The sequence below is a fragment of the Rana temporaria genome, chromosome 4, assembly GCF_905171775.1.
Source record: "Rana temporaria chromosome 4, aRanTem1.1, whole genome shotgun sequence".
NCBI classification, from domain to species: Eukaryota; Metazoa; Chordata; class Amphibia; order Anura; family Ranidae; genus Rana; species Rana temporaria.
Genome location: NC_053492.1, coordinates 234,804,314 through 234,831,427, shown reverse-complemented (window position 1 = coordinate 234,831,427; position 27,114 = coordinate 234,804,314). Strand labels below are relative to the sequence as shown.

The following is a 27,114-nucleotide window of genomic DNA, read 5'->3' as shown; positions in this document are numbered from 1 at the left end:
ACTACTGTTCTAGGTCATCCACACAAAACTGCAAGTTAGAAGGTAAATGCTCAGTAAAAGTATGGTCCTGGAAAACAGGATGGTGTTAGTTGTTCAATGCCATAATGCTGAGCGCCTCAAATTTGCTCCATTTAGAATCTTTGAATGAAGGCACATCCTCCATTGGTACAGTGAGATGTTTATGTAAGACTGAGAAGGCAGGGTCCACTATGGAACAAAGCACTGTGTGAACTCTTTTCCACTGGATAGAGCTCAGCACCCTAAATATATGAGGGATGTTTCAGAAAAAAAAACTTAACTTTTAAATAACAGACTTTGAAGCAAAATAAGGGTCAGTGCCCATTAATGAAGACCGATTAGTGCCCATCATTGCAGCCTTGCCATTGCCCATCTGCAGCCTTGCCATTGTCCATCATTGCAGCCTGTTTAGTGCCCATCCGCAGCCTTGTTATTGCCCATCATTGCAGCCTGATCAGTGCCCATCTGCAGCCTCACCAGTGCCTGTTAATGTAGCCAGTGCGGATGTAGACAGTAGAGCTAGCTGCACGATTCTGGCTAAAATGAGAATCACGATTTTTTTGCTTTGAAGATAAATCACGATTCTCGCCGACGTAACATCATCTTTCACATTAAAACAAAAAAAATTGGGCTAACTTTACCATTTCGTTTTTTTTATTATTCATTGAAGTGTATTTTTTCCCAAAAAATCGCATTTGAAAGACCATTGGGCAAATACAGTGTGACATAAAATATTGCAGCAATTGCCATTTTATTCCCTAGTAAATTTCTAGCAAAAAAATATTGATTTTAACTTACGAAACAAGTGTCAGAAAAATATTTTGACTTTAAGTGGTTAAACTTCCTGCATTTACACACAGAAGTTTTATCTAAGAAGTTAGTTACAATGTTTCATGTTACAAACTTGGCAGACTGCCCGGATTTTTTTCTTCACACACACACACACACACACACACACAAGTTTATCCCTTTGATCTAAACTTGGCAGACTGCCCGGATGTTTTCTTTTGACAGCTGAGTGAGCAGAAGTCTCTCCCTTTGGAATCTTGGGGCTCCATACACAGCTTCAAAGAAGGGGCCCCCTGGAGCAGACTTCTTACCTCTTCCTCCTCCCGTGCAGCCAGTGAATTATGTGCAGTCCATCACCTTAGAACGCTTGTATATTTACAGAGTATGATAGGGTTATAGAAGGATGCCCAGGGGGAATGCCCTCAAAAGCTTGCCAGTGTACAACCACCTAATGATGCCAGCCTATAACCCAAGGTCTATGAATACCCAGCCTGCCCTGTACTATACAATTAAGATGCACAAGTTGGATAAAAAGTTGCACTAGTAACTTCTGACATTAAAAAATGAAACTACTACCATTTTATTCTTTGGTGTCTTTCCTTTTAAAAAATATATCATGTTTCTATGTAATGTTTTAACTAATGTTTGGGTCTAAAGTGTGCATTTTGACATGTGCAAAAATGGCTCTGGCAGCAAAAGGTTAAATGCAACCCCTGAACCCAACCCTGTTCTTAAACCTAAACCCTTTAACTAACCTTTAACCACTGGTAAATGTAGACTGTCACCCTGATCAACACTATATTATCATCAAAAAGCTAAAACTTTTCAGACTCCATTTACAATGAAAAAAAAAACACAAAACAAGTTGTTGTTTATTAAATAATCATTTATTCAGTTTTGTTTTCAATTTTTGTATTTTGTTCCATATGTGATTTAATATAGAGGAGAATAGAAAAAGCCTTCCAGGGAATGGTCAATTAATTTTGCTTTACTCAAAAATTCTATTCTTTTTATTACAGATGCTTAGTGTTGACCTCAAAACATTATCCAGTAAAACCATTTACGCAGTTGATACACATACAGTCTTGTAATCCAGCAAAGCTCTGTAAACCAAAAATTATAATATCAGATCACACAAAATAGCTGTTCTTTTGTGATGCATATACATAATTTTATGACAAATGACAAATTTTATGACAAATAAAAGCCGTTTGTATGCATATACAACTACCGTATATACCATCTCAAAAGTAGGTGTTAAAAAGATATGCAACCAAGCATTTTAATTACAGAACCCTCACTTAAGGAGGACCTAAATGCAAAAATGTGAAAAAATCTGCTGTTACAAGGATCATTTAGAAATATTAACTGTACCCAAGATTATTTTGAAAAATGTCCCCTTTGCTGGGAATTTCTCATGAAAAATAGTAGTACACTTTCTGGTACGTGAGGGTGCCTAGACACTGCTGTGTCTATAGCCTCATAGCTGTATATCCGCAGTGAGAGATTAAGGCACTGTTGCCTCGGATAGCCAATTTCAGGACATTTGGTAATGTCACTACTGTGCAGCTCACTGTTGTTCTTGCTGCAGACTCTTTGTGGGGTCTGCCATCTAGGTAATGGCAGGTGTTTGTTTCTTAATGTCAGACACACAGTGCAGAAGAAGGCACAGTTTGCCAATAATTGGGAAAAGATCACTTGCAGATGAAAGCAACGCTGTTGAGTAGGTATTTGTCCCCTGACTACCTTTCAGGGCACAGTCTTCACAGCTCAGTTTCACTTTAACCACTTCCCGACCAGCTGTCGCAGTTATACTGTAGCTACTGTATACTATTATTGTAGCTATACGTGGGCTCGCTTTCAGACCACTATGGGGCGTGCGGGCGCCGCCAGTGACAATGCGCTTGCCCGCTGGTTGCGATGACCGCAGGGCACTCCACACAGACAGAACAGAGATCTGTCAATGTAAACGGATATATCTCCGTGCTGTTAGGGGAGAGGAGACTGATCTGATAAGACTGATCTGATAATACCAACCATGAACAACGATCGGTCTCCTCACCCAGGCAGTATCATCACCCCACAGTTAGAATCACTCCCTTCCCTGCCAGTGTCATTTATACAGTAATCAGTACATTTTTATAGCACTGATCGCTGTATAGATGTCAATGGTCCCAAAAAAGTGTCAAAAGTGTCCAACCTGTCCCCCACAATGTCTCAGTTCCGATAAAAATCGCAGATCACCGCCATTACTAGTGAAAAAATAAAATGGCACAAAATAAAGCCCCTATTTTGTAGTCAATAACTTTTGTAAAAACCCATCAATATACCCTTATTGTGTGTTTTTTTTGTTTTTTTTATAAATTCTTTAAGAAGAAATTGCGATTTTTTTTACCAAAAATATGTAGAAGTATACATATTGGCCTAAACTGAGGAAGAATTATTATAATTGTTTTTTAATTTGGTGATGTTTATTAGGGTGCTTGATTGCGATACGTAATTTCCGCCGTTTTTGAAGCGCAGCTGGAACGCACCACGGCGTCTCCATGCACACAAATTTTTAAGCTGCAAGAATTTGCGGTTTTACCTCGTTTTTATCTGTTTTTTTTTTAATAAAATCGTGACATACTTCACTATGGAAGCCCTTTCTTTTTGATTTTTTCAAACTGACACTCCTCAAATCGTTTTTGCCTAGGAACGTGCTCAAACGATCTGGATTCCTTTTTGGTGTGAGTGTCCTGGAGGTCTTTTAAACGCTGGGATCATCATTAGGATCGCGTACAACTCCTGCTGGATATACCCATATGCGCTTTATCACTACCTGTAATAGGGGTCATGGTCTGGTGAGTAGGATGTGCGACAGGTGATGGTGGTGGAAGAAATTTCAGTCAAATATACCTACTGTCCAGCAGGGATTCAAAGATTGTGTACACTATCTGAAGTTCTTATATTGTCTGAGGACTATTCACTATTTGCACTATTGAACTTATTTTGTGTTTGGACTTTTTACACACATTTTCCATATGATCATGTTGGTGTTTAGTTGAAATCACTTTGCTTGTTTGTACTTTAAAACAGAAGGAGCGCGGTTTAATCAATTTAGTATGGATTTCAATTTATTATAGCAAAAAGTAAAAAATAAATTTTTTTTCTCAAAATTGGTGCTTTTTTTTAATAGTATAAAAAATAAAAATTGCAGAGGTGCCCAGCTATGAAGCCACAGCCGGCGCCCACAGTCACAATGCCGGCACCGCAGAGAGGATGGGGAGACGAGCAAGGCTTTCGTACGCCTGCATTGCTGGAACCTGGGACAAGTGAGTGTCTGATTAATAAAAGTCAGCAGCTACACTTTTTGTAGCCGCTGACTTTTATATGGGAGGATCTCCGCTTTAAGTACATCATGGGACGCAGAGTCAGGCTAATATTCATTACCTGTTGGGTTATACTCGGTCTACCAGTGTCCAGTCATCTGATGATTAAGGTCTTAAGACAGGAAGTGATCCCCTATATAACCCCCTCCCATACAGGAAGTTACTTCAGTTTTGTAGCAAGCAGCAAGCACTGAATCCTCAAAAAGAGAGGAGCGACCTCTGTGTCCCATGATGTACTTAAAGAAAAGGATTTTACAGCCAAGTATGATGAAAAAAATCCTATTTTTTTTTCATACAACATGGGACACAGAGTTACACTAATATTCATTACCTGCTGGAATGGTCCCAGAGCAATAACCTTGAGGGGAGGGAAACACCCTTCCAAACAGTAGCCATCAGTTTTTATACGGTAGCCCGCAGAACACTGCGGCCGAAAGCCAAATCCTCAGCTGCTCGAACATACACTTGATAAAATCTTGTGACCGTATGCACTGAAGACCAGGTAGCAGCCTTACAAATCTGAGCCACAGATACCTGATGGCGAAAAGCCCAGGAGGTCCCTACACCCCTGGTTGAATGAGCTCTCACCCTAAAGGGAGGAGCTTTATGATGCAGAGCGTAGGCCTGAATGACCAATTGACGGACCCAATTGGCAATGGAAGCTGCCTGCCCTTTCTTTGGTCCCTTTTTAAAAAAAAAAAAAAAAAAAAAAAGAGTCTGATCCTCGGATCTCCGCAGATCTAGGCAAATAAACCTTGACTGCCCGGACAACATCCAAGGAGTGCAGTCGTCTCTCTTCTGCCGAACTAGGCTGAGAGAAAAATAATGCCCTGATTTAAATGATAGGCCGACACCACTTTTGGCAAAAAGGATGGAACAGGTCGTAACACGACACTGTCGTGGTGAAGGAATAAATACAGTTCCCTGCATGACAGGGCCGCCAACTCCGACACCCTCCTAGCCGAGGCGATAGCCATCAGAAAGGCTAGCTTGCGTGACAGCAAGTTTAATGAAATTTCCTTAATAGGTTCAAATGGTTGTTTCTGTAATACAGACAACACCAAAAGTTCAAGTCCCAAGGAGACATAGATGACCTAATGGGGGGAAGAAAGCGAGTTGCCCCTTGCATAAAGGCTCGGATCAGTGAATGGGAGGCTAAAGGGCTTTGGAAGAATACTCATAGGGGGTTGAAACCTGACCTCTGATTGTCCTCAGAGCCAATTTGATTTCTGCAGCTGACTGTAGAAAAGAGAGAATACTCCCAATCATGTATTTCCATGGATGCCCTTTTTCTGGCTTTACACAAAGCAATACAAGTCTTCCAGACCTTATGATAGATCTTCCTAGTGACAGCTTTTCTGGCATTTACTAGGGTAGACACCACTGGTCCCAAGATGCTGCAGTCTTTTAACACCCTGGCTGCAATAGCCATGCCATCAAATTTAGAGACTGTAAATTGGGGTGGAATATAGGACCTTGAGAGAGTAGATCGGGCGTTGTGGAAGTGTCCATGGCCCATCCATTGTAAGTCTCACAATCTCCGGGAACCAGGGCCTTCTGTGCCAGGCTGGTGTCATCAGAATGACTGAAACTCCCTCTTTCCGAAACACAACAAATGTGGAAGGAGAGGGATTGGAGGGAAAGCATAAACCAGGGAGTATTGGCTCCATGGAATTATCAGAGCATCTGCTCAGATTGCCAGAGGACCCTTTGTTCAGGACACAAACGGCTGTAACTTGTTGTTGAACCTGGATGCCATAAGGTCGACCTCTGGCTATCTCCAACGGAAGCAAATTTCCTGGAAACACCCCTGGGTGTAGGGACCATTCCCATGGGCAGATCTGCTGGTGGCTGATATAATCCTTCTATTCCCGGGATATGGACTGCAGATATAATTGGCACGTCCCTCTGCCCAGACTAGTATGTAGTTCACCTCCTTCAGAGCTCAACGACTCCTGGTACCACCTTGGTGGTTTATATGGGCCACCGCAGTGGCATTGTTGGACTGAACCCTGATAGGGTTGTCCTGAAGCTCCATCATCCAGGACCGTAGGGCCAGACATACTCCCCGTAATTCCGGGATGTTGATGAGCAGGATCTGTTCTGTCCTTGACCATTTCCCTTGAGCTGTGAGCCCCTCTAGGGTTGCTCCCCAGCCTGAGAGCCTGTCATCTGTAGTCGGTACTCTCTAAGTTACCGGGAGGAAGGATCTTCCCCTTTTGCAGGTTCTGATCCTGTAACCACCAGCGTAGGCTTTAGCATGCCCGAGGAGATAAGGACATTGGATAATCCAGGGATGTTTCTCTCCTGTTCCAAGCCAACAAGATGTTTTGTTGTAGCGGCCTGAAATGGAACTGGGCATAGGACACTGCCTCTAATGAGGATACCATCATCCTCCCTAGAAGACTCATACAGAGTCGAATGGAGGGTTATCTGGTATCTCTTATCTGACTCACCTGAGTCTTAAGGTGCTGGGTTTAGAAAAGTTTTATACCCAGGGCTTTTTCTGGCCCTGGCATTGCGGCTTGCCTCTGGATCTAGTGCTCTGTTGGCTGGGAACCACCTTGGTGCTGAGATATTTGAGGAAGCAGTCCCTGCGGTTTTAAATGAGGGACGTTTGGTGCTTTTCGTCACAGGAAGTAGAGAACTCTTTCCTCCGGAAAACTTTTGGATATATTTGTCCAAATGATCGCCAAATAAACGCTCCCCGTGAAAGGGGAAGCCTGCCTAGGAAGCTCAGCTGACCAGTTCTTAAGCCACAAAAGTCTGTGCATATGTACAGACATGAGAGCCAAAACAAGAAACCTGCTGTATTGACCATGTGCGTGGTCACGGCGAACGGGTGTGGCCGCATGTGTGTATGACGTGAATCTTTGTGCGCCAAATAAAGCTACTGCGCCAGTGCAGCGAAGCCACGTGTGCCATGGCTGCCAGCAAACAACCGTTGAGCCAAATGGCGTCTTTGCGAACGCACGTGCCCCCTGACCATTTAAACACAAGTATAACGGCATTGCTGCACATCTTCATGTGCCATGGCTGCCAGACAACTGAGTATAGCAGCACTCTTATGAATGCACATGAGCCCTTGGTTGTCAAACAAAATAAACTGTTACGTTTTTAGCGGCGCCTTTGCGAATGCATGTGCACCCTAGTAAAACCAAGGCGAAATGGTGCAGGGTTGTGCGCCATCATACAGGTAAAAAAAACAGCCAGACACAAGCAAAAACACTTTGCAAACACCCACAGCTAGCCCAAACGCCCCCGTCTGGTCACTGCACATAGGTGTCCAGCCTTTAGCTAGCTTGACGGATTGTTACAATCACTGGAACACCAGGCTCCGATCGATCAATCCCTTGATTAATTTTTGGGACCGTTTGTGGGAATAGAGACCTGGAGCTCAAACAAACGTGCCATCCACCTTGTAGACACTGGTAAAAAACTAAAGTAACTTCATGTATGGGATGGGCTATATAGGGGATCACTTTCTGTCTAAAGACCTTGGTCTACCAGTGTCAATTCACCTGATGGAGTATAACCCAGCAGGTAATGAATATTAGCCTGACTCTGTGTCCCATGATGTATGAAAAAGAAATGTATATTGCTGTCCTATGTACAAGAAAAAAAAAATCTCTAAACCATTTACACCCCCCTCCCACACACTTTAAATGTCTAGATCAGGGGTCTCAAACTGGCGGCCCTCCAGCTGTTGCGAAACTACAAGTCCCATGAGGCATTGCAAGGCTGACAGTTACAAGCATGACTCCCACAGGCAGAGGCATGATGGAAATTGTAGTTTTGCAAACGCTGGAGGGCCGCCAGTTTGAGACTCCTGGTCTAGATATATTATAAAACATTAGACAGGTGGAGCAGGCTGGCATGTCCAATTGACTTTTTTGATTTGGCATTCTTTTTTACATTTTTTAATACTTATCACATGCTCCTGAATCTGCATTAACCACCTTATGGAGATCCACGTCGCATGCACACACCATTTTGTCTACACAATCATGCAGCCGTTTGGTTTCTCTGCTCCCTGCCTCACCACCTTTACACAGCACAGTGATCCTTGGACGTTCTGCACTCCTGCTGCTTAAATTGACTAGTCACAGAAGGCTTAACCCTTCCTGCTCTGCAGTAGAGGTCATGGGGAAGAGGGCAGCAGGGTTTGCCAGCTCACACTCAGTTAACAGTTCATGGGATCGGTAGCATATTTACAAAAGGTCTTAATTCTATCAGTCCTCACTTATTCCACCCCCCCCACCTGCAGAGAGTTCTCTACTCGGCAACTATGTTTGAATCTATGAAGAGGCTTTCAGCCCTTTTAACAGGCATGAACTGCAATTGATGCAAGCAGGATCAATCAATTCTTTCCTCCATAGCCCATATCCAATTTCGCTCTTATAGCTTCTGTGCTTTCTGAAGAGAAGGAGGAAGTCCCCTAGTAATAAGAATTCAGCATAGGAGGCGGCCCAGTTCGCTGATATCCCTCCCAAGCTTAAGAACACTATTCTATACTTATTGATGCAGTTGCAAAGGTCTTTCCCTTGAACAACCTAGGTCAGCCCGAACCAAGGTCACCAACCTAGGTTTTTTTTTTTTAAATGCCTTATCTAGACAATGTTTTCTTTACACTCATTCCTAGAGCCTTTACTGTAAGGCGATTACCCTCACCCTGATCCTCATTCTTTTAAGGCAAAAGTGAAACCAAATTAAGATTTGCAGTGCTCAAAATAATATATTATACTTTTTCATTATAACAAAATACTTACTGAAATGGTATTACTTAGTTCAGAAGTTAATCATTTTTCGCAGTGCATCAAAGCATTTCCATTTATCAGGTATATAAAAAGGTTCAAAGATGTGAGGAAATGGCGTGTCATATCCACATACTCTGGCTATAGGAGCTTCAAGATTCAAGAAACACTCCTCCTGCAAATGAGTTAAAAAGGCACAGCATGAGTATTGACAAATATTAGTTGGGTTCATGCTATGAGGTTTTCAGATTGACAAAATACCACTGATAATATCTATCTTCAAGAATATGCACAGCTGGAAAGGCATTTGAACAACATTAAATTAGCAGTTTAATAAACTGACCATTAATCATTGACATGAATACACATCAAAAAGTTTTGATAAATATATTTGGTGACTAAAAAACAAGATTCATCAGAAAAACAAAATTTTCATACTTAAAGGGGCTGTAAAGGAAATTTATTTTTTTCCCTAAATAGCTTCCTTTACCTTAGTGCAGTCCCCCTTCACTTACCTCATCCTTCGATTTTGCTTTTAAATCTCCTTATTTCTTCTGAGAAATGCTCACTTCCTGTTGTTCTGTCTAACTACACACAGTAATGTAAGGCTTTCTTCCAGGTGTGGAGAAAGCCTCTTGAGGGGGGAGGGGGCGAGCAGGAGTGTCAGGACGCCCACTAACACATAGCTCCTTTCTCTGCAAAGAAGAGAGCGCCCTGACTTGCCTGCTTGCCCCCTCCCCCCTCAAGAGGCTTTCTCCACACCAGGGAGAAAGCCTTGCATTACGGTGTTGTTACAGACAGAAGAACAGGAAGTGAGCATTTCTCAGAAGAAATAAGGACATTTAAAAGCAAAATGGAAGGATGAGGTAAGTGAAGGAGGACTGCACTATGGTAAAGGAAGCCATTTAGGGGGAAAATTCCTTTACAACCCCTTTAATGAAGTGACCATAGACTGGTAAGAATCTGGTGCATGAACTGCCAGAAACTGAATACTGTGGTTTTAACCTAGATTCTGAAATACTAGGGTAATTTGCAACGGCAATTTTTAGTCAGATAAAATTGCCCTTATGTTTCCCCACACATGATTGCAGTTTGCTTAATTACAGCCATTCACTTCTATAGGGCCAATTACAAAAATGACCTGCCTCAACAACAAGTAGAAAGGTGGACTGTGAAGTAATGCAATTTGTGTATTTAGTCAAGGATATTGTTAGCCAACAGCAATAAATAGAAGATAAAAAGCAGACAAGGATGCTGGTTATATTAATAGTGATTAAAGGCCAAGTTCACCTTTAAAGAAAAACAAGAAATAAATCATTGTGTTTTTGCAGGTAATTTATTTTTATTTATTTTTTACACAGAAACCTGCAAAGTATTGTGCCCACAATCAGTGGATCGTGGGTGCTATACAAGGGCGTGGATGCTATGCAAGGGCTTTGGTGCTATGGGCTTTCAGTTACTGAGCTGCAGGCTAATTATTCCTTTGAGAACTACAAATCCATATTACAGAACAGCTCTGGCCCAACTGCAACAGTCACTGGGACACTGCCTTTGATTTTGAAGGAAGCTAGAGCTTGAAACAGATAGTGTATGTGATCATTTCCCTAAGGATAAAACTGATTCATTATTTGTTTGCATGAAAATGAATGAGGGTGCCAATAAAGTAAGGCCATCTAAACAGATACTTCAATTACAAAAAGATACCAGGACACTTTAGCGCAGACTCCAGCAAAACAATCCCAGGTTCACTTATCGGATTTAGAGAGTACATTGACATTACACTGGGGTCTCACTTCCCCTTTTTTATATTACATTTATTTGGCATCATGGAAAATGTAACGGAAAGACTATAAAAGAGGGGGCAGGAATTCTGAAATCTCCTCCAAACCCATCTCCCAGCCCTCCCACCAACCAGCTAATCAAAAAGATGCTTTTTTACATCCTATAATTTAGCAGAATCTGCATTCATATGACCATTTTCAGTGCTCTCTGCTGTTCTCCTGACCAGTCTTGTCATAGCTCCCTCATGACTTCACAGTGCTGTTCCTTTAAAACGAAAATGACTCTTTAAATCCAGTTATTGGCAAACTGCCTATAGACGGTGTCCACACAGATGTGAGCACTCCACGAAGCCCACCCCTACCCCACAAGAGTGAAGAATTGGCCTCAGTTATCTTTCTTATTTTTTTTTATAAAAAGGGTGCAATTGGCAAAAGGCAGGTGGAGTTGGAGGAAATGGCATTTATTTTCAATGGACAGAGGTAAACCTTAATTATAGTATATGCATCTACTGCTGTACGTGTTTTAACCAACCAAATACAGTTTTATATTTGGATATCATTCTCGTCGGTATGTTCTTTACACACATGAAAGACTTAAAGTTTGACTGCTGAAACTAAAATGTCTTTACATTTAAGTTAACATATGGTTGGATTTAAGGATCGCATGTGGTATGAACTTGTGACCCTATCGTTACCATATTCTAGTAGGATAGTTGGCCAAGCATCTGACAGATGACAAAAATGAGGGCTTGCAGAAAAAAAATTAAGAATTTAAAATGCATGCGGGGAGTTGCTTTCATAAGGGTTCAATATATTTTCAAATGTGTTAATAAACAAGTCATCTGTTCAACAGTTTCTGGATTAAATACATGGCACCAAAAGGCATATAAACATTGTATTTCAGCCCAATCTGCCTTCCAAATTGCTTATTAATTTGTCATTTTACCATGTGCATGGAGAAAGCATTCTAATGGAATTTACACTGCTCACATATGTTGGACAAACTGGTTTATATTAATCTAGAGTTTATACTTCTGCAAGCTAACAATTAGCAGTACGCTTATTCAGGGGCACTAAATACCATCAACACTTGAAGAGGTTGTAAACCTCCATGCAGTATTTGTACCTATAGGCAAGCCTAGAATGAGACTTACAAAGAGGTACTGTAAAGATCTCCTAAACATGCACCGTTTAGGAGATATTTACTGTATAGTGCAAATGCAGTAAACAAATTGTGTGTCAATGTGCAAAAGTGCAAGCATATATCATGAAAAATATTCCAATGACAAATAGAAAAAAGGGGCATCAAATATCACAATATTTTTCCTCTTCCTCCTTAATGGAAATATCCCAGAGGGATAAGGAACAACAGCAGCCTCAAAGTATGGATGGAAACAAGACAAACCCTGCTTGTGTATATATCCAGCACAAGTATAGAGGGTCCCAGCTGATCACACTGATACAGGGGTTAGTGTTAAAGGACTAGCTATCCACTTGCCCCAGGTTTCCAAAGCCCGAAAGGTGAGTTTATACAGAGGTAGGGAGTCATTGACCAATTTCAGCCAGAGGGATCTTGTTGGGGATAGTGATCCCTTCTATGACAGTAGAGGGGACTTTTTCGCATAAAAGTAGGAGGATGCAAAGCAGTTGCTTAGCATGGAAAGGGATTGACAGATCACCAAAGTTGCCCAGAAGGCAATTTTTGGGGTTACCAATATTCGGCAGATCCAATGTGGAAGAGATGAAGGAGCACTTGTCCACCCAGAATTTCTGAACTATGGGGCAAGTCCAGAAACAACGTAAAAAGTCAGCAACTTGGCCACAAACTCAGCTGACGTCATTACAAATGAGGCCAGATAGAAGATTTTAAACTTATCACCTTCTTTGATGGCATTTCAGCCTAGTTCCTCTCCATGGGCCAGATTCACAGAAGAGATACGAGGGCGTATCTCCTGATACGCCGTCGTATCTCTGAGATACGATTGTCGTATCTATGCGGCTGATTCATAGAATCAGTTACGCATAGATAGCCCTAAGATCCGACAGGTGTAATTGACTTACACCGTCGGATCTTAGGCTGCAATTCTAGGCCGGCCACTAGGTGGCGATTCCATTGCGGTCGGCGTAGAATATGCAAATGACTAGTTACGCCGATTCACAAACGTCCGCTTTACCCATCGCTCTAACTTTACGTCGAGATACGCTGCGTAAAACTAAGGCTGCCCTCTAGGTGGACTAGCCAATGTTAAGTATGGCCGTCGTTCCCGCGTCGAAATTTGAAAAATCACGTCGTTTGCGTAAGTCGTCCGTGAATGGCGCTGGACGCCATTTACGTTAACGTCGAAACCAATGACGTCCTTGCGACGTCATTTAGCACAATGCACGTCGGGTAATTTTACGGACGGAGCATGCGCAGTACGTTCAGCGCGGGAACGCGCCTAATTTAAATGGTGCCCGCCCCATTTGAATTAGGCGGGCTTGCGCCGAGCGGATTTACGTTACAACGCCGCAAGTTTACAGGTAAGTGCTTTGTGAATCAGGCACGTACGCTGTAAACTTGCGGCGGTGTAACGTAAATGGGATACGTTACGCCGCCGCAGCGCAACATATTTCTCTGTGAATCCGGCCTCATGTTTTTAGTGTGTTTCTAATCCTGGTTGAGTTTAGTTGCCTCTGCCTATTTTTGTTCTAGTGTATGCCCACTGCTCCCTGTTTCTGAAAATATGGTATGGCTGGGATAAAAAAAAGTTTTTGGAAAAATTTAGAAAGTGGTGAGCAAAAGTAGAGAACTAGCAGATTAAAAGCAAGACTGCATATAGTAAGATAAAATAATTAATGTATTCAGATGGAAAGCGAAAGTATGCAGATACAGTGATATACTAAATCTGAGATAGCTTTTGGGATATAAAAACTTCTCCCTCACCTTGTAGTAATTAAATATGTGTAGATATAATTATAAATATTCTTTATAGAAGGTCGGTATAAATATAAAAAAACACTTCTAGAAGGAAATTAAGTTTAAAAAAAAAATTCAATAACTTGTAAGCCTTCTAATAACAGATGCCAAGTTATATTATTACTGCACGGGTTAGATGTGCAGGCCAGTGAAGCACATCACTTCTGCCGTTTTGTAATACATTTGCTTATGTCATTTCCCATAGCAAGGTAACATTTTGTACACATATTCTAACTGAAAAGGCTAAATTATAGCTCAGTGTCGAGTATATGCTTGAGCAAACTCATACATAGATATTTATGTGTAGCATCTCCCCACCTTCACAGAATAAAAAAAAAAAAAAAAAAAAAGGAAAAACTGCTGCAAACTGTATAACCAGTGACAATTTGACCAACTGATCTGTTTCTGTGCAAAAACCCTTCACTTTCTGCCATAAGATGTCGAATGTGAAGGAATGCAGAGTACAACTTTTTTAATTACAGTTTGGACTCGTGTTGGCATCTAACCCAATATTGATAGGATGGAAATGTTATAAAATGTATGATCTTTAATACAAGAACATCCTAATGGAAACATTTCTTGTTCTGCTTTTGTACAAACACAAAGGTTTTGATTAATGTGTGTAGTTGTGACGATTGGATTATGTATGCTTTGAGCATGCTTCAGAGGAAAAAAATAAAATAAAAATATGAAGCAAGCTGTAATCCAACTTTTCTAGCTTCTTAAATTTCTGCCAGTAAAGCTCTATGTAGTTAACAACAATCAACCTCTGTCAATCTTTCTTTCACGTAATGAGAAACAGACAGATTTCATGCTAAGCAACCAAGCCTGGGCCAAAATGTTGGATAACAGGTGCAGCAGACTACATTAAGCAGTTATAAACAAATACTAGAGTCAGCTCTATCCCAGAAAGTTATTTTATATGCATTAGAACAATCTTCAAAAGAACAGTAATCATTGACATGAATACACATCAAAAAGTTTTGATAAATATATTTGGTGACTAAAAAACAAGATTCATCAGAAAAACTACATTTTCATACTTAAAAGGAAAAGGAATTTCCCCCCCAGAAATAGATTCCTTTACCTTAGTGCAGTCCACCTTCACTTACCTCATCCTTCGATTTTGCTTTTAAATGTCCTTATTTCTTCTGAGAAATGCTCACTTCCTGTTGTTCTGTCTGTAACTCAACACCGTAATGCAAGGCTTTCTTCCAGGTGTGGAGAAAGCCTCTTGAGGGGGGAGGGGGCGAGCATTAGTGTCGGGACGCCCACTAACACACAGCTCATTTCTCTATCTGCAAAGAAGAGCGTCCTGACTTGCCTGCTCGCCCCCTCCCCCATCAAGGGGCTTTCTCCACACCAGGGAGAAAGCCTCGCATTATGGTGTTGAGTTACAGACAGAAGAACAGGAAGTGAGCATTTCTCAGAAGAAATCAGGACATTTAAAAGCAAAATCGAAGGATGAGGTATGTGAAGGAGGACTGCACTAAGGTAAAGGAAGCTATTTAGGGGGAAAAAAAATCCTTTACAACCCCTTTAATGAAGTGACCATAGACTGGTAAGAATCTGGTGCATGAACTGCCAGAAACCGAATACTGTGGTTTTAACCTAGATTCTGAAATACTAGGGTAATTTGCAACGGTAATTTTTAGTCAGATACAATTGCCCTTATGTTTCCCCACACATGATTGCAGTTTGCTTAATTACAGCCATTCACTTCTATAGGGCCAATTACAAAAATGACCTGCCTCAATAACATAAGTAGAAAGGTGGACTGTGAAGTAATGCAATTCATGTATTTAGTCAAGGATATTGCTAGCCAACAGCAATAAATAGAAGATAAAAAGCAGACAAGGATGCTGGTTATATTAATAGTGATTAAAGGCGAAGTTCACCTTTAAGAAAAACAAGAAATAAATCATTGTGTTTTTGTAGGTAACCTTTTTGTATTTATTTTTTAACACAGAAACCTGCAAAGTATTGTGCCCACAATCAGTGGATCGTGGGTGCTATGCAAGGGCGTGGGTGCTATGGGCTTTCAGTTACTGAGCTGCAGGCTAATTATTCCTTTGAGAACTACAAATCCATCTACCGTGGTGGCAGACGGGACTTACAATTTATCCATTCTCAGATCTCTGTGAATGAATGATGCCGTAGCAGAGCCCCACTGGTTTTAAAAGAGACAATGGCTGTGGGGAAGTGGAATCCCCACCACTGGTTACAGAGGGAGGGCTGTGCTTAGCAAAATGGTACACCCTAAATACAGATGTAACATGTTGTTTAAAAAAAAAAAAAAAAGAAGAAGAAGATAGCCTTTTATGCAAATAGACATTCCTGCAGAGAAAACCAGGTAGCAGTTAACAAGGTTTGCAAGAAGCTGCATCAAGGGCACACTATAGCTAATTGGGCCTTTATGGAAAAAAAAAAACTACTGGTGGAAAAACAGATATAAAAGAAAAAAAGATGCAGACCATAGTGAGGGTCCATGATCAGGATTTATTCTCATGGGCCTGCTTTCTGTTTAGTGTTTGTAAATACACTATAGCCCAGCACTACATGTTCATACATTATTAACCACCTGCTAGGCAGATCATAAATGTCGGTCCCGATTTATTCAGGAAAACATTAATTTCTAAGCAAAAAAAAAAAAACACATTAACAAATTATTTTGAAAGTGAAGTAGCCAGAATATGGACATTCAATCATTTACATATTCTTAATATGCAATAAACAAGCTTTAAAACAACCCCTCAATGACCCCTGTAGTGGTAGAGACTTTGCAGCAATTCACAATTAAATCTCACAAGAGAAGGTTGTTTAGAGTAGAAGGCTGGTAGGCTTCCAAGTCAGTGCTAAGAGGGCAGAGCAGAAAGAGTTCCTCTGCTAAACATTTTGAGGATGAATTGCTCCATAGTGCCTGGAACTACAGAGGTCAGTGAGGGCTTGTGTTTAGGCTCACTTACGGTTTGTGAAAAATATCCAAATATCCAAATGTCCCATAGCCTAACTACAGTTGAGTGGGTTACAACAAAGAATGATTAGTTTAATTTATTTACAAATTGTATATCTAGGTAAGACTATGTACAGTGGCAGAATAATCTGGGGTTTCTACAACATTTAAAAGGCTCATCATAGCTCCACTGATATACTACTTATGTATAACCTGTATTTTTTTTTATTTGCCATTATTGATAAAACTGTGGACCTGTTCAGAAATGCTGCACAACAATCAACCATCCAAATCATTTCTTGCCCCAGTGCATTATACAGTCTTCAACTTCCCCACTACAGATATAACACCATTTATCTATGCAAGCCCAGGTTCACACTGGGCTGTGGGAGTGAAGCCGTACGATTTCTGCTGAACTCGCACAATTTCACTCCCGCTTGTCGGTCCCGATTTCGGCCGCGATTACAGAGACATCTGTGCAGGTTTCTAATGTAACTTGCATGGCGAAATCGCAAAACGTAATACAGAAACTACTTTTTGAAATCGATACAGATATGGCGTCGCACCGATTAGGACGGTGCAAATGCCGCCTTTGGAAATAACATTTCAAAATGCACCAGTGTGAACCAGGGCTAAAGGAGTTTAGAAACTAGCACATAATTATAGTACATAATTATATAACAATTTCAACCTTTCACCCCTAAGGGCCCTTTCACACGGGGCGGATCGGTAATGATCCGCCTCCGTGTGTCCGTACAGCTCAGCGGGGATCCTCCGTAAAATCCCTGCTGAGCTGGCAGCTGTGCAGGGACCGCCCTGTCTTTCCTCCTCCCTATGGGGGATCGGACGAACACGGACCGTATGTCCGTGTTCATCCGATCCGATAGACGGAAGAAAAATAGGATGGTCATCCGCTGACACCCGTAATCACATAGGGACCCATGTATGTCCCGTTTTCATCCGCAACGGACGGATGAAAATGCGGACATACGGTCCGCACGTGTGAAAGGGCCCTGAATCGTAACGGTTTCAAGCGAATTCTAAACTATAGTTGCTTGTGTTGCACAATTATGTATATATCATGTACATTCTGGGGGAGGGGGGGATACACAAAAACAGGATATGAGAAACACCAAAGGTGAGTATGTTTTAAATGCATAGAAACTAGACACAATTCAGTTTCATCTCAATATTAAAAGCTGATAATATATATATAAAAAACAAACAAAAAAAAACCACACAAATTATGCTACATGAAGAAGTCCTGATAAAAACTAAATTATAGATGAAATAAAAAAGTTGCAATATTCGGCTAGGAATTCTAAGATACAGCAGTATCTATATCTATCCATTTTGTTTAAAAACCATAGTAAAGATTCTGAATAAGCAGATCAATTAAATAAAATCGTCACATGCGAGAAGAGTACTATAGTTACATGTATAATGTGAGCACACGTAAAGCATTTAAAAATGTACATGGGTCATTTGAATTGCATTTCTTTTGCATTTAAATGACTTTTACATATTTTAGTGTTCATATCCACTAACATCGCAGCAAAATAAAAAATTTTTTTTTTTTTTTTTTACATACGGAATATATTTTTAGGTTTTTATCAGGAAAAAAGGAAGCAGAAAGGTTGTGGAAAGCATTTTCAACAATCAAGAAAACCTACATATGATGAAAATGCATATTTCTAAAATAGTTTGTAATAAGCATATTACATAAGATAATGCAATAACTTACACTTGTACATTTACACAGGTAGCTAAATTTTAAAAGTGTTTGCGAATATATGTAGGAATCACAATTTGGAGAACAGTAGTTTTATCAATCAGCAGCTTAAAATGTTCTATAACTTTAGTTTAGGAAATCTTTATTTTGTACATCACAACATATTGTGACACCTAATCTTTTCACAAGAAGGAAAAATATTTTAAAACTACAATTTGAGGGGAACAATATTCTTTTGTCAGTATCCATCTGGATTTAATATTGTACAACAGACAAATGACACACTCTTAGCTTAATTTTAAAGAGCATTTTATGAATCATACCTCTGAAAAAAAAAGCACAGTATGCCCAGAAACTATAAAGAATTTAAACTGTAACAAATAAGTGTAATATAATGAATAATGTTCACAGGAAGCATAGGGTCTCTGTTTTTTATACTACATATTGAAAAATAAAGGAAAGGCTTAGGAAAAAAAAAAAAAATATGCTTGAAGAAAAAGTAATTCATCCCTTGAGTTGGATAGCTATAGTAGAAAATGTTTAAAATGCAACCAAACAAAAAGACAACCATGTGGAAACCAGAATACATAAATCAATATAGAACAAACCATCTTCTGGCCAAATTTTTTTCTAATGTAGGCATAATTGCAGAGTGTAAACATGTACAGAATATTCATCGGAAGCATCCTTTATGGCAATCTTCTAACACTATTAAAATAGTCCCAATGCATATTTTTGTTTGTGTACTATGCATACAGCTGTCAGCAGGTGGCTCATTGTGCCATTACTTCCATAGCAACTGGAAAGAATTGCAGGTTGCAGAATACTGATGGTAATAACATGCACAGTATAGTGAAAACGTGTACAATTACACAGAAGACCACCAATTTATCTTGCATGGCCCATAAGGACAGACCTAAACTAACTAAAAGTACGTTCTTGCACACTTACACAATGGTATAGGTGATTTTTTTTTTGGCATGTTATCTTATAAGCCAAAAACCGTGCAATGTATGCATGATCCAAACCTAGAAATGTACGCGCAATTGTTTAATCCAAAAACACAGTTTAATTAAAATATATGGCATTTGGAAATAAAATGCAAACCACAATCCTGCTTGGGTTTAAGTATGTTAATTTTATAGCTTTTATAGGTTTGTTAAAAAAAAGAAAACAAAGCATGAGTTGCAAACTCCACTCACTGGGGGATTTACTAAAACTGGTGTACACACAGAATTTGGTGCAGCTATGCATGGTAACGAACCAGCTTCACACTTTAGCTTTTTCAATTAGGCTTTAATTGGTTATAGTGGGGGAAATTTACTAAACCTGAATCTGGTGCAGCTATACATAATAACCAATCAAAGCCTAATTGAAAAAGCTGAAGTGAGAAGCTGGTTCATTACCATGCACAGCTGCACCAGATTCTGTGTGCACCAGTTTTAATACATTTCCCCCACTATTTCCTGTAGTGACTAAACTGGATAACAAGATAAAATCAGAAGGCAAAAAAACAACAAAAAAAATTAAAAATGTTGTTTAAACGTAAAGAGGAACCAGGCAAGGACATATGTACGGTAAAAGTAATGTGCATCAAACGGCAGACCAACTGCCTATTAAACATGTAACAGAGGTGCTGAAAGTCGGTACAGGACAAGAAAAATATATATATTAAATTACACCTGCTTTTCTAGTTCAGGTTAGAAAAGACGACTGTTTGATTTGGAGTTCAATATATTTTTATTTTCAAATTTAACAAACATAACAACGTCAACAGCCGAGTCTTAAACCCAACATAGGTTTACCCGATAGAAAAAAGGAAAAAAAAAAATGTTTGTTATAAATGTTATGAATTACGTTCAAATTACCGTAGCAGTGTTTGGAGAAGAAAGGTACATAGAAATAAATGTTAAGTAGGCACATATATGGATAATACCTGGTAAGTTCTAGCCAAACATGAAATTAAGGCCATCCGAGTCCCGACTGCCCCTCTGGGAACCTACTGCAGCCGAGACTGGGGCGGCAATATCTATGTTATTTATATAGTCATGGCTTGGAGAGAAAACCAAGAAACAAATACATCGTTGTCTGGGAACCAGGTCAAAATACCAAGCCCGCAGACAACAGATAAGGGGAAAAAAATGTGATCGATTTAATTTAATTAACTCTAAGTAGAGGCCACATAGCAAAAAATAGAACAGAACTAATAATATGTGCTAGAGTCAAAAGAGAAGACTAAAAAGGAAAGCAAGAAAAGAAAAGAGAAAAGAAAATAGAAGAAAAGGGAGGAGGAAGGTGGGGAAGGGGAGGGGGAGGGGAGGAGGAGTCGGCATCTTCCAGTTCAAGACTGCCTTTCATCCTAATAAAATGGTGTAAGCCGGCTTCAACAGCACATTTTTAAAGGAAACCCTCTTAAGCCCAGGTTCACACTGGGTACGATTTGGTACGATTTGAGATGCGATTTCACATGTCAAATCGGCGGCATTTGCCGGCAATGGCACCGTCCTAATCGGTGCGACACCGCATATGCGGCGCTGCACCCATTTCAAAAAGTAGTTCCTGTACTACTTTTTGCGATTTCGGGCCGCGATTTACATTGACATTGGCACAGATGTCTCTTAAATCGCGGCCGAAAACACGGCAAAACCACAGCAAAATCGCGATTTTACCGCGATTTTGAATTCGCAGCAGTGTAAACCTAGCCTAAAATGTTAAATGACCATAAAACACTTCTTATGGTATACCTGTGCCAACATTAGGAAAACTATATTTTGATTTATATACATCATATTATATATATATATATATATATATATATATATATATATATATATATACACACACACACACACACACACACACACACACACACACACACATATATATATATATATATATATATATATATATATATATATATATATACACACACACATATATATATATATATATATATATATATATATTACACACATACACACACACACACCGTATTTATTGGCGTATAACACGCACAGGCGTATAACACACACCCTAACTTTAAGAGGGAAGTTTCAGGGGAAAAAAAACATTCCACAGCCCCCTGCATATAACACGCAGGCACAGTTTACCCTCTATTTTCAGGGTAAAAAAGTGAGTGTTATACGCCAATAAATACAGTGTATGTAATATATATATATATATATATATATATATATATATATTATATGTATATACATATGTTGCTAGTTTATTCAGTGTGTTGCATGGTAAATTCTGAAGAGAAATTTGTTTTAAAACAATAAGTGTAGATGACATGAAAAATATCAATAGCAGAGAAAGAAATTTAACAGCACAGCATTGCCTAGATTATTGCATTGAAACTTTGCTTTTTATGTTTCTGCAGAAATAAAAACTATGGAAAATGACTTGAAAGTTAATGTGATATATCTCTATGTGCATTTTTCATCTGTGTGTGACACACATGAATCTCTTCTAAACACTACACCAGGCAGTGCTAGCTACCCAAAGGGCCTTCCAAGATTTAATTAACTTAGGCTTGCAGATAGCTAGTATTATTCTGTGTCAATACTGAGCAATGAAGGTTTGGCTGTATTTTAGCAGCAGCCAATCTTCAAATACTTCTAGATTCAATCATTCCAGCTTTCCAACAAAAGCATGAAGTTTTCTCATTATAATGTCCAATGTTCTGAACACCAGGCTGGCTGCCTTTGGACCGTTGCATGCAAAATCCTTTTCTTATATTCCTTTTGGATTTCTCCAATGTTGCCATAGTCTGACATTTTCTCCTTTTATGGGAGCTTACAGTTGATGGCTCAAATTTTAGAATCTAAAATTAAGATTAAATTAAGTAGGATAACCTGGTAAAAGTTCCTGTTCCGCCCAGGTACATCAACCCAAGAAATTAAACAAAAATAAAAAACCACAGCACCAAAACAGAAGCTCTGAGCATGGTGCATCAAACAATACCGCTTTTCTTTTAAAGAATACAGTTTTTACAGCTTTCAATTTTTTCAATTTCCGTACTGTTGATTTTCTACAGTCTCAGTTATTCCCGTCTACATGGACACCTGTGTCAGCTGACCATGATTATTTTGGACTGGCTTCCTGAATGGTGAATCATGCTTCTGAAATATGTGTTGGCCTGGTAGTGTCCAATGGCAGAGTAAAAACATGGGCAATTATTGGCGAAATGTCCTTACAGACACTACAGCTTACCATAACACGGAGCACAAGGACATTTTATTACAAAGTATTAATTTAATGAAAGCTGCATATTTATAGGAATTCTTGAACAACATTTTGGCTGGGTAAACACTATTGCGATGTTAGACAGACATTGCATATGATTCGCACCGCATTGCTAAACAGATCACATGCGATGTCTGTGCGATGCAAATTCAGCCATACAGATTGTATATCTGAATTTGCATCGCATTCACACCACAATAGTGCATGACCCTTTTTTGGTCCGCACTGGAATCGGATCACTTGGGTGATCCGATTCATGCACCATTTTACAGTTTGCACTGCGATCTGCGAATCGATCTGTGGGGGGCATTAACTTAGTATTGACAACCGCAGAAGTTCACAGAGGGCAGTGTGAACTGTCTGCAAGACATGTGATGCGGAAACCCCGCACAGGAATGACACTGGTTCCCACATCGCATATGTGTGAACCCAACCTTAAATATACATTAAACATGTCAACGCTTATATGAGATTTTAGTTATTGAGTTTTTTATATCTACCTTAAGGTTTAACCAACAAAAATTAAAGATTTATGGTTGGTTTAAGAACACTTAGGCTGGATTCACACTTGTGCAGTGCGAATTCCAGCTCTGTTATCTCTGCATTTTAGCTCCGAATTTGGAGACCTGGGAGAGGAGAGGGGGAGGGGGGAAGTGTATTGTGGAGAATGAGAGAAAACCTGATGAAAAAATGAACATATTTGCGAATCAGATGCGTGCCCATAGAAGATAATGGGCCTGAATTTGCATCTGAGCTGCACCGCAATGCCTAGAAAACGCACACGTTTTTCTGGGCAATGCGCAGTGCGAATGCATCGCACATATGTGAACCAGCCTCATTAAAATCAATGTGTTTTATAATGTTATGCAAATTGGATGCGGTTTAAGCCGCACTCAATTTGCATAGGTGTGAACCCGGCCTTAAAGTTTTATAGACTGTATTTATTGGCGTATAACACTCACTTTTTTACCCTGAAAATAGAGGGTAAACTGTGCCTGCGTGTTATACGCAGGAGGCCGTAGAAATTTTTTTCCTGAAAAACTCCCCTCTTAAAGTTAGGGTGCGTGTTATACACCTGTGCGTGTTATACGCCGATAAATACGGTATTTATAGCAATGCTTGTATTGATGATTTTGTCCTTGAAACCCTTCTTATGAAAGAGGTCTGCTAGTTTTCTGAGATGTTTATTTCTGTCTTCTGGGTCAGAGCATATTCCGTGATATCTTGGCCTGGCCGTGTATGATGGCCAGTTTGGTGTGTTGTGGGTGGAAGCTAAAACTGTGGAGATAGTTGCATTTGTCAGTGAGTTTCCTGTGTGCAGTGTGTCATCCCTGATGTATACTGTGGTGTCTAGGAAATTGACACGGATGCTTAAAACGTCCATTTTTAGTTTAATTAACCACATCAGCCTGGAAGGATTTGCCCCCTCATTTTTTGAGATACGGCACTGGGTTGCTTTAACCGACAATTGCGCGGTCATGCGGCACTGTACCCAAACAAAATTGATGTCCTTTTTTCACCACAAATAGAGCTTTCTTTTGGTGGTATTTGGTCACCTCTGTGGTTTCTTTATTTTTTGCGCTATAAACAAACAAAAAAAAAAGCGAAAATTTTGAAGAAAAAAAAAAGACAATATTTTTAACTTTTTGCTATAATAAATATCCCACAATTAAAAAAAAAAAAAAATCTGTTTAGGCCGATATGCATCCTTTTACATATTTTTGGTAAAAAAAAAACCTGCAATAAGTGTATATTGATTGGTTTGCGCAAAAGTTATAGCGTCTACAAAATAGGGGAAAGATTTATGACATTTTTATTATTTATTTTTTTACTAGTGATGGCGGCGATTTTTAGCAGGACTGCGACAATGCAGCGGACAGATCGGACACATCTCATATATACAGCGATCAGTGCTATAAAAATGCACAGATTACTGTTCCACATCCACAGTCTGGCTCTCGTGCCCACGATCGTGGATGGACGGCGGACATCGTGTCCGCCAGCTACACGCATTGGGTCCCCTGCCGTGCAGTGCACGCCTGCTATAGCTCTTAAAGGAGCCCACGTACAGGTATGGCGATTCGCGCAGGGGAGCCAACCTGCCGCCGTAAATGTACGTGAGCCAGTCGGGAAGTGATTAATGAGTGAAAAATGTTGATCAATGAGTACATTTTATTTTCAATTTTCTTCACCTTCAGTCCATAGGATGAAACGATCAATTGACTAGTATCTGTATGGCTTTTGTTGTATGCCGTCAAGGACTTTGTCCTCCAGGTCAGCCATAAATAAGTTTGCACATTGGGGTACCATTTGACTTCCCATAGCAGTACTCAGACTGAAGATAAATGTAATTATTGAAAGTAAAGAAGTTGTGTGTAAGAATGAATTCAATGGGTGATGTAACATCTTCCATGCTGTATTTGTGGTTTGGGGAGGCTGATAAAAATCTGTGACAAAGCAATCCCATCCTTGGGATGTTACTGTACAGAGATTCTACATCCATATTGACTAGAAGTGTGTTTGATGGTAATTGCTGTATTTTGTTAAACTTCTTCAGAAAATCAGTTGTATCTTAAGGGAAATTACAGATTTCTACTGTTATTACTAGTCTCCCTGGATTTCTGGGCTTGTAAATCTTGGACAGCAAGTAGACATACCCAAGTTCAGGATTATCCAGAATCACACTGGTAAGTTCTAGATGTAGGCGAGTTGGTAGTGTTTAATGAGACCTTATAGTAAGACCTTAGAGTAAGGTTCCATGCACGCTGAAGCTCATAAAACTGTTTTTTTTGTTTTTTTTTTAACAGGCCATAAATTCCTCTCTACTTTATTTTGTGTGTCAATGCACACATGGACGTTTTTGGACGTTTATCAGCAGGGGAGTTTATTAGCTGATGTCTGGACACCTTAAAATCCCATTCAAGAGCAGTCCTGAAAACGCCAGATGCTGGTAAAAGCCGTTAAATGCAGCTTAACGCTGTATACTCGCCAGGCGTCAATTTATATTGGCATGGGGCAAGGCCATCCGCTGACGTCATCCGGAGGCCCCACCTACTTATGACATCACCATCTGGGGAAGATGATGTCACAAGGGGCGGGGCCTCTGGATGCAAGTGGGTGGCCCAGCCCCATGCCAATATAAGTCATTGCACACAACGGACTCCGCATTACACCTGGAGATTGCGCCAACATCGGAAAAAGACAGTGAAGGAGACCTGGCAGGAGAGGGAGGAGACCTGGCAGGAGAGGGAGGAGACCTGGCAGGAGAGGGGGCGACGAGCCAGAGGAGGTAGAAGAAATCGGTAGGGATGCCGGGAGCTGCCTTAAAATACTTTAAAAACCTGTGTACAGTGAAACCTTGGATTACGAGTAAACGCAGTCAATGAGCGTTTCGCAGTACGAGCATTTTTTGGGGGAAATCTCGCAAGTGTTGTCTCGCAAAACGAGCAGGACTCAAGTCATAGAGGTGTGCAGTACTGAATTCGGCCAGAGGTGTGGGGGCGCTGGAGCAGAGTGGGGCCACTCGGAAAAAACTCAGTTCCTGAGTGTTTCCGAGATCAGCCGAGTTGTCCGAGCCTTTCCAAGGCTCTTCGGCGCCCCCCACCTTTGGCTACATGCGATATTGCATGCAATAAAAGTCAATGCGAAACAAATAATTTTTGTTTCCATTGATGTCTATGGGGAAACTAGCTTTGATATGCGAGTGCTTTGGATTACGAGCATTCTCCAGAAACGGATTATGCTCGTAATAAAGGTTCCACCGTACTGTATTTTTGACCCCATTTGAGGTAAATGGGTAGGGGTACAATGTACCCCCATACTCATTCACATAGGGTGGGGGGCCGGGATATGGGGGGCCCCCAGATTCTGATAAGCCCCCGCTTGCAGACCAACGACCACCGGCTAGGATTGTCTGGAAGAGGCCCCCTGCCCAAAAGCACCCACCCCTCAAGTTGAGGGCATGGGGCCTGGTTTGATCCAGGAGGGGGGGGGGGCACTGCTTGGATAAGGGTTTCCCTTAAAATCCATACCAGACCAAAGAATCTGGTATCATCCGAGGGGGCGAATCCCACGCCAATTGTTTTTATCATGATCCGACTTCTGGTGCCACATATTTAAATTCCCATAGGGAACCATCGATTTTGAATAGATGCAGAGAAACGTGTCTAAAAGCCAGCATGGCTAAACGCACATTGAAGCCAATGCAAACTCTGACAACATCTCGTTTTTAAAGCAGCTATTCCTGCCAGTAATCAGACATCCAGAGCGACTTTGAGCGTCATGTGTGCATGGAGACTCAAAGGCTGGGTCGAATCAAAATTCAGTTTTTCATATTAAGTAGCATTTGCCAATGGCCTCTAGCTCTCTTGTACAGTAGGTGAACCCGATTTTGTGTCAATCTCGCTCTCTTTCTCGGCGAGATTGAGCACCTACGAGCCCCATCGCGGGAGCCAGCGCCGAGCTGGCTTGCCGCGATGGAGACAGAGCCGTCATAGAAGCGACGGGAGA

The 27,114-nt window shown here is 40.5% G+C and overlaps 1 protein-coding gene across 1 annotated transcript in view; it reads right to left on the bottom strand.

Annotated features, from left to right (window-relative positions):
* Positions 1 to 1,672: 1,672 nt before the first annotated feature.
* The window catches only part of BCKDHB (branched chain keto acid dehydrogenase E1 subunit beta), a 237,392-nt gene continuing 211,950 nt past the window's right edge, over positions 1,673 to 27,114 (bottom strand). The window contains exons 10-11 of the mRNA XM_040350008.1: positions 8,948 to 9,107; positions 1,673 to 1,910 (exon numbers count right to left, since the gene is read on the bottom strand). Coding sequence (XP_040205942.1) covers positions 8,967 to 9,107 — 141 coding nt within the window. The 3' untranslated portion in view covers positions 1,673 to 1,910; positions 8,948 to 8,966. The remainder of the gene's footprint in view (positions 1,911 to 8,947; positions 9,108 to 27,114) is intronic.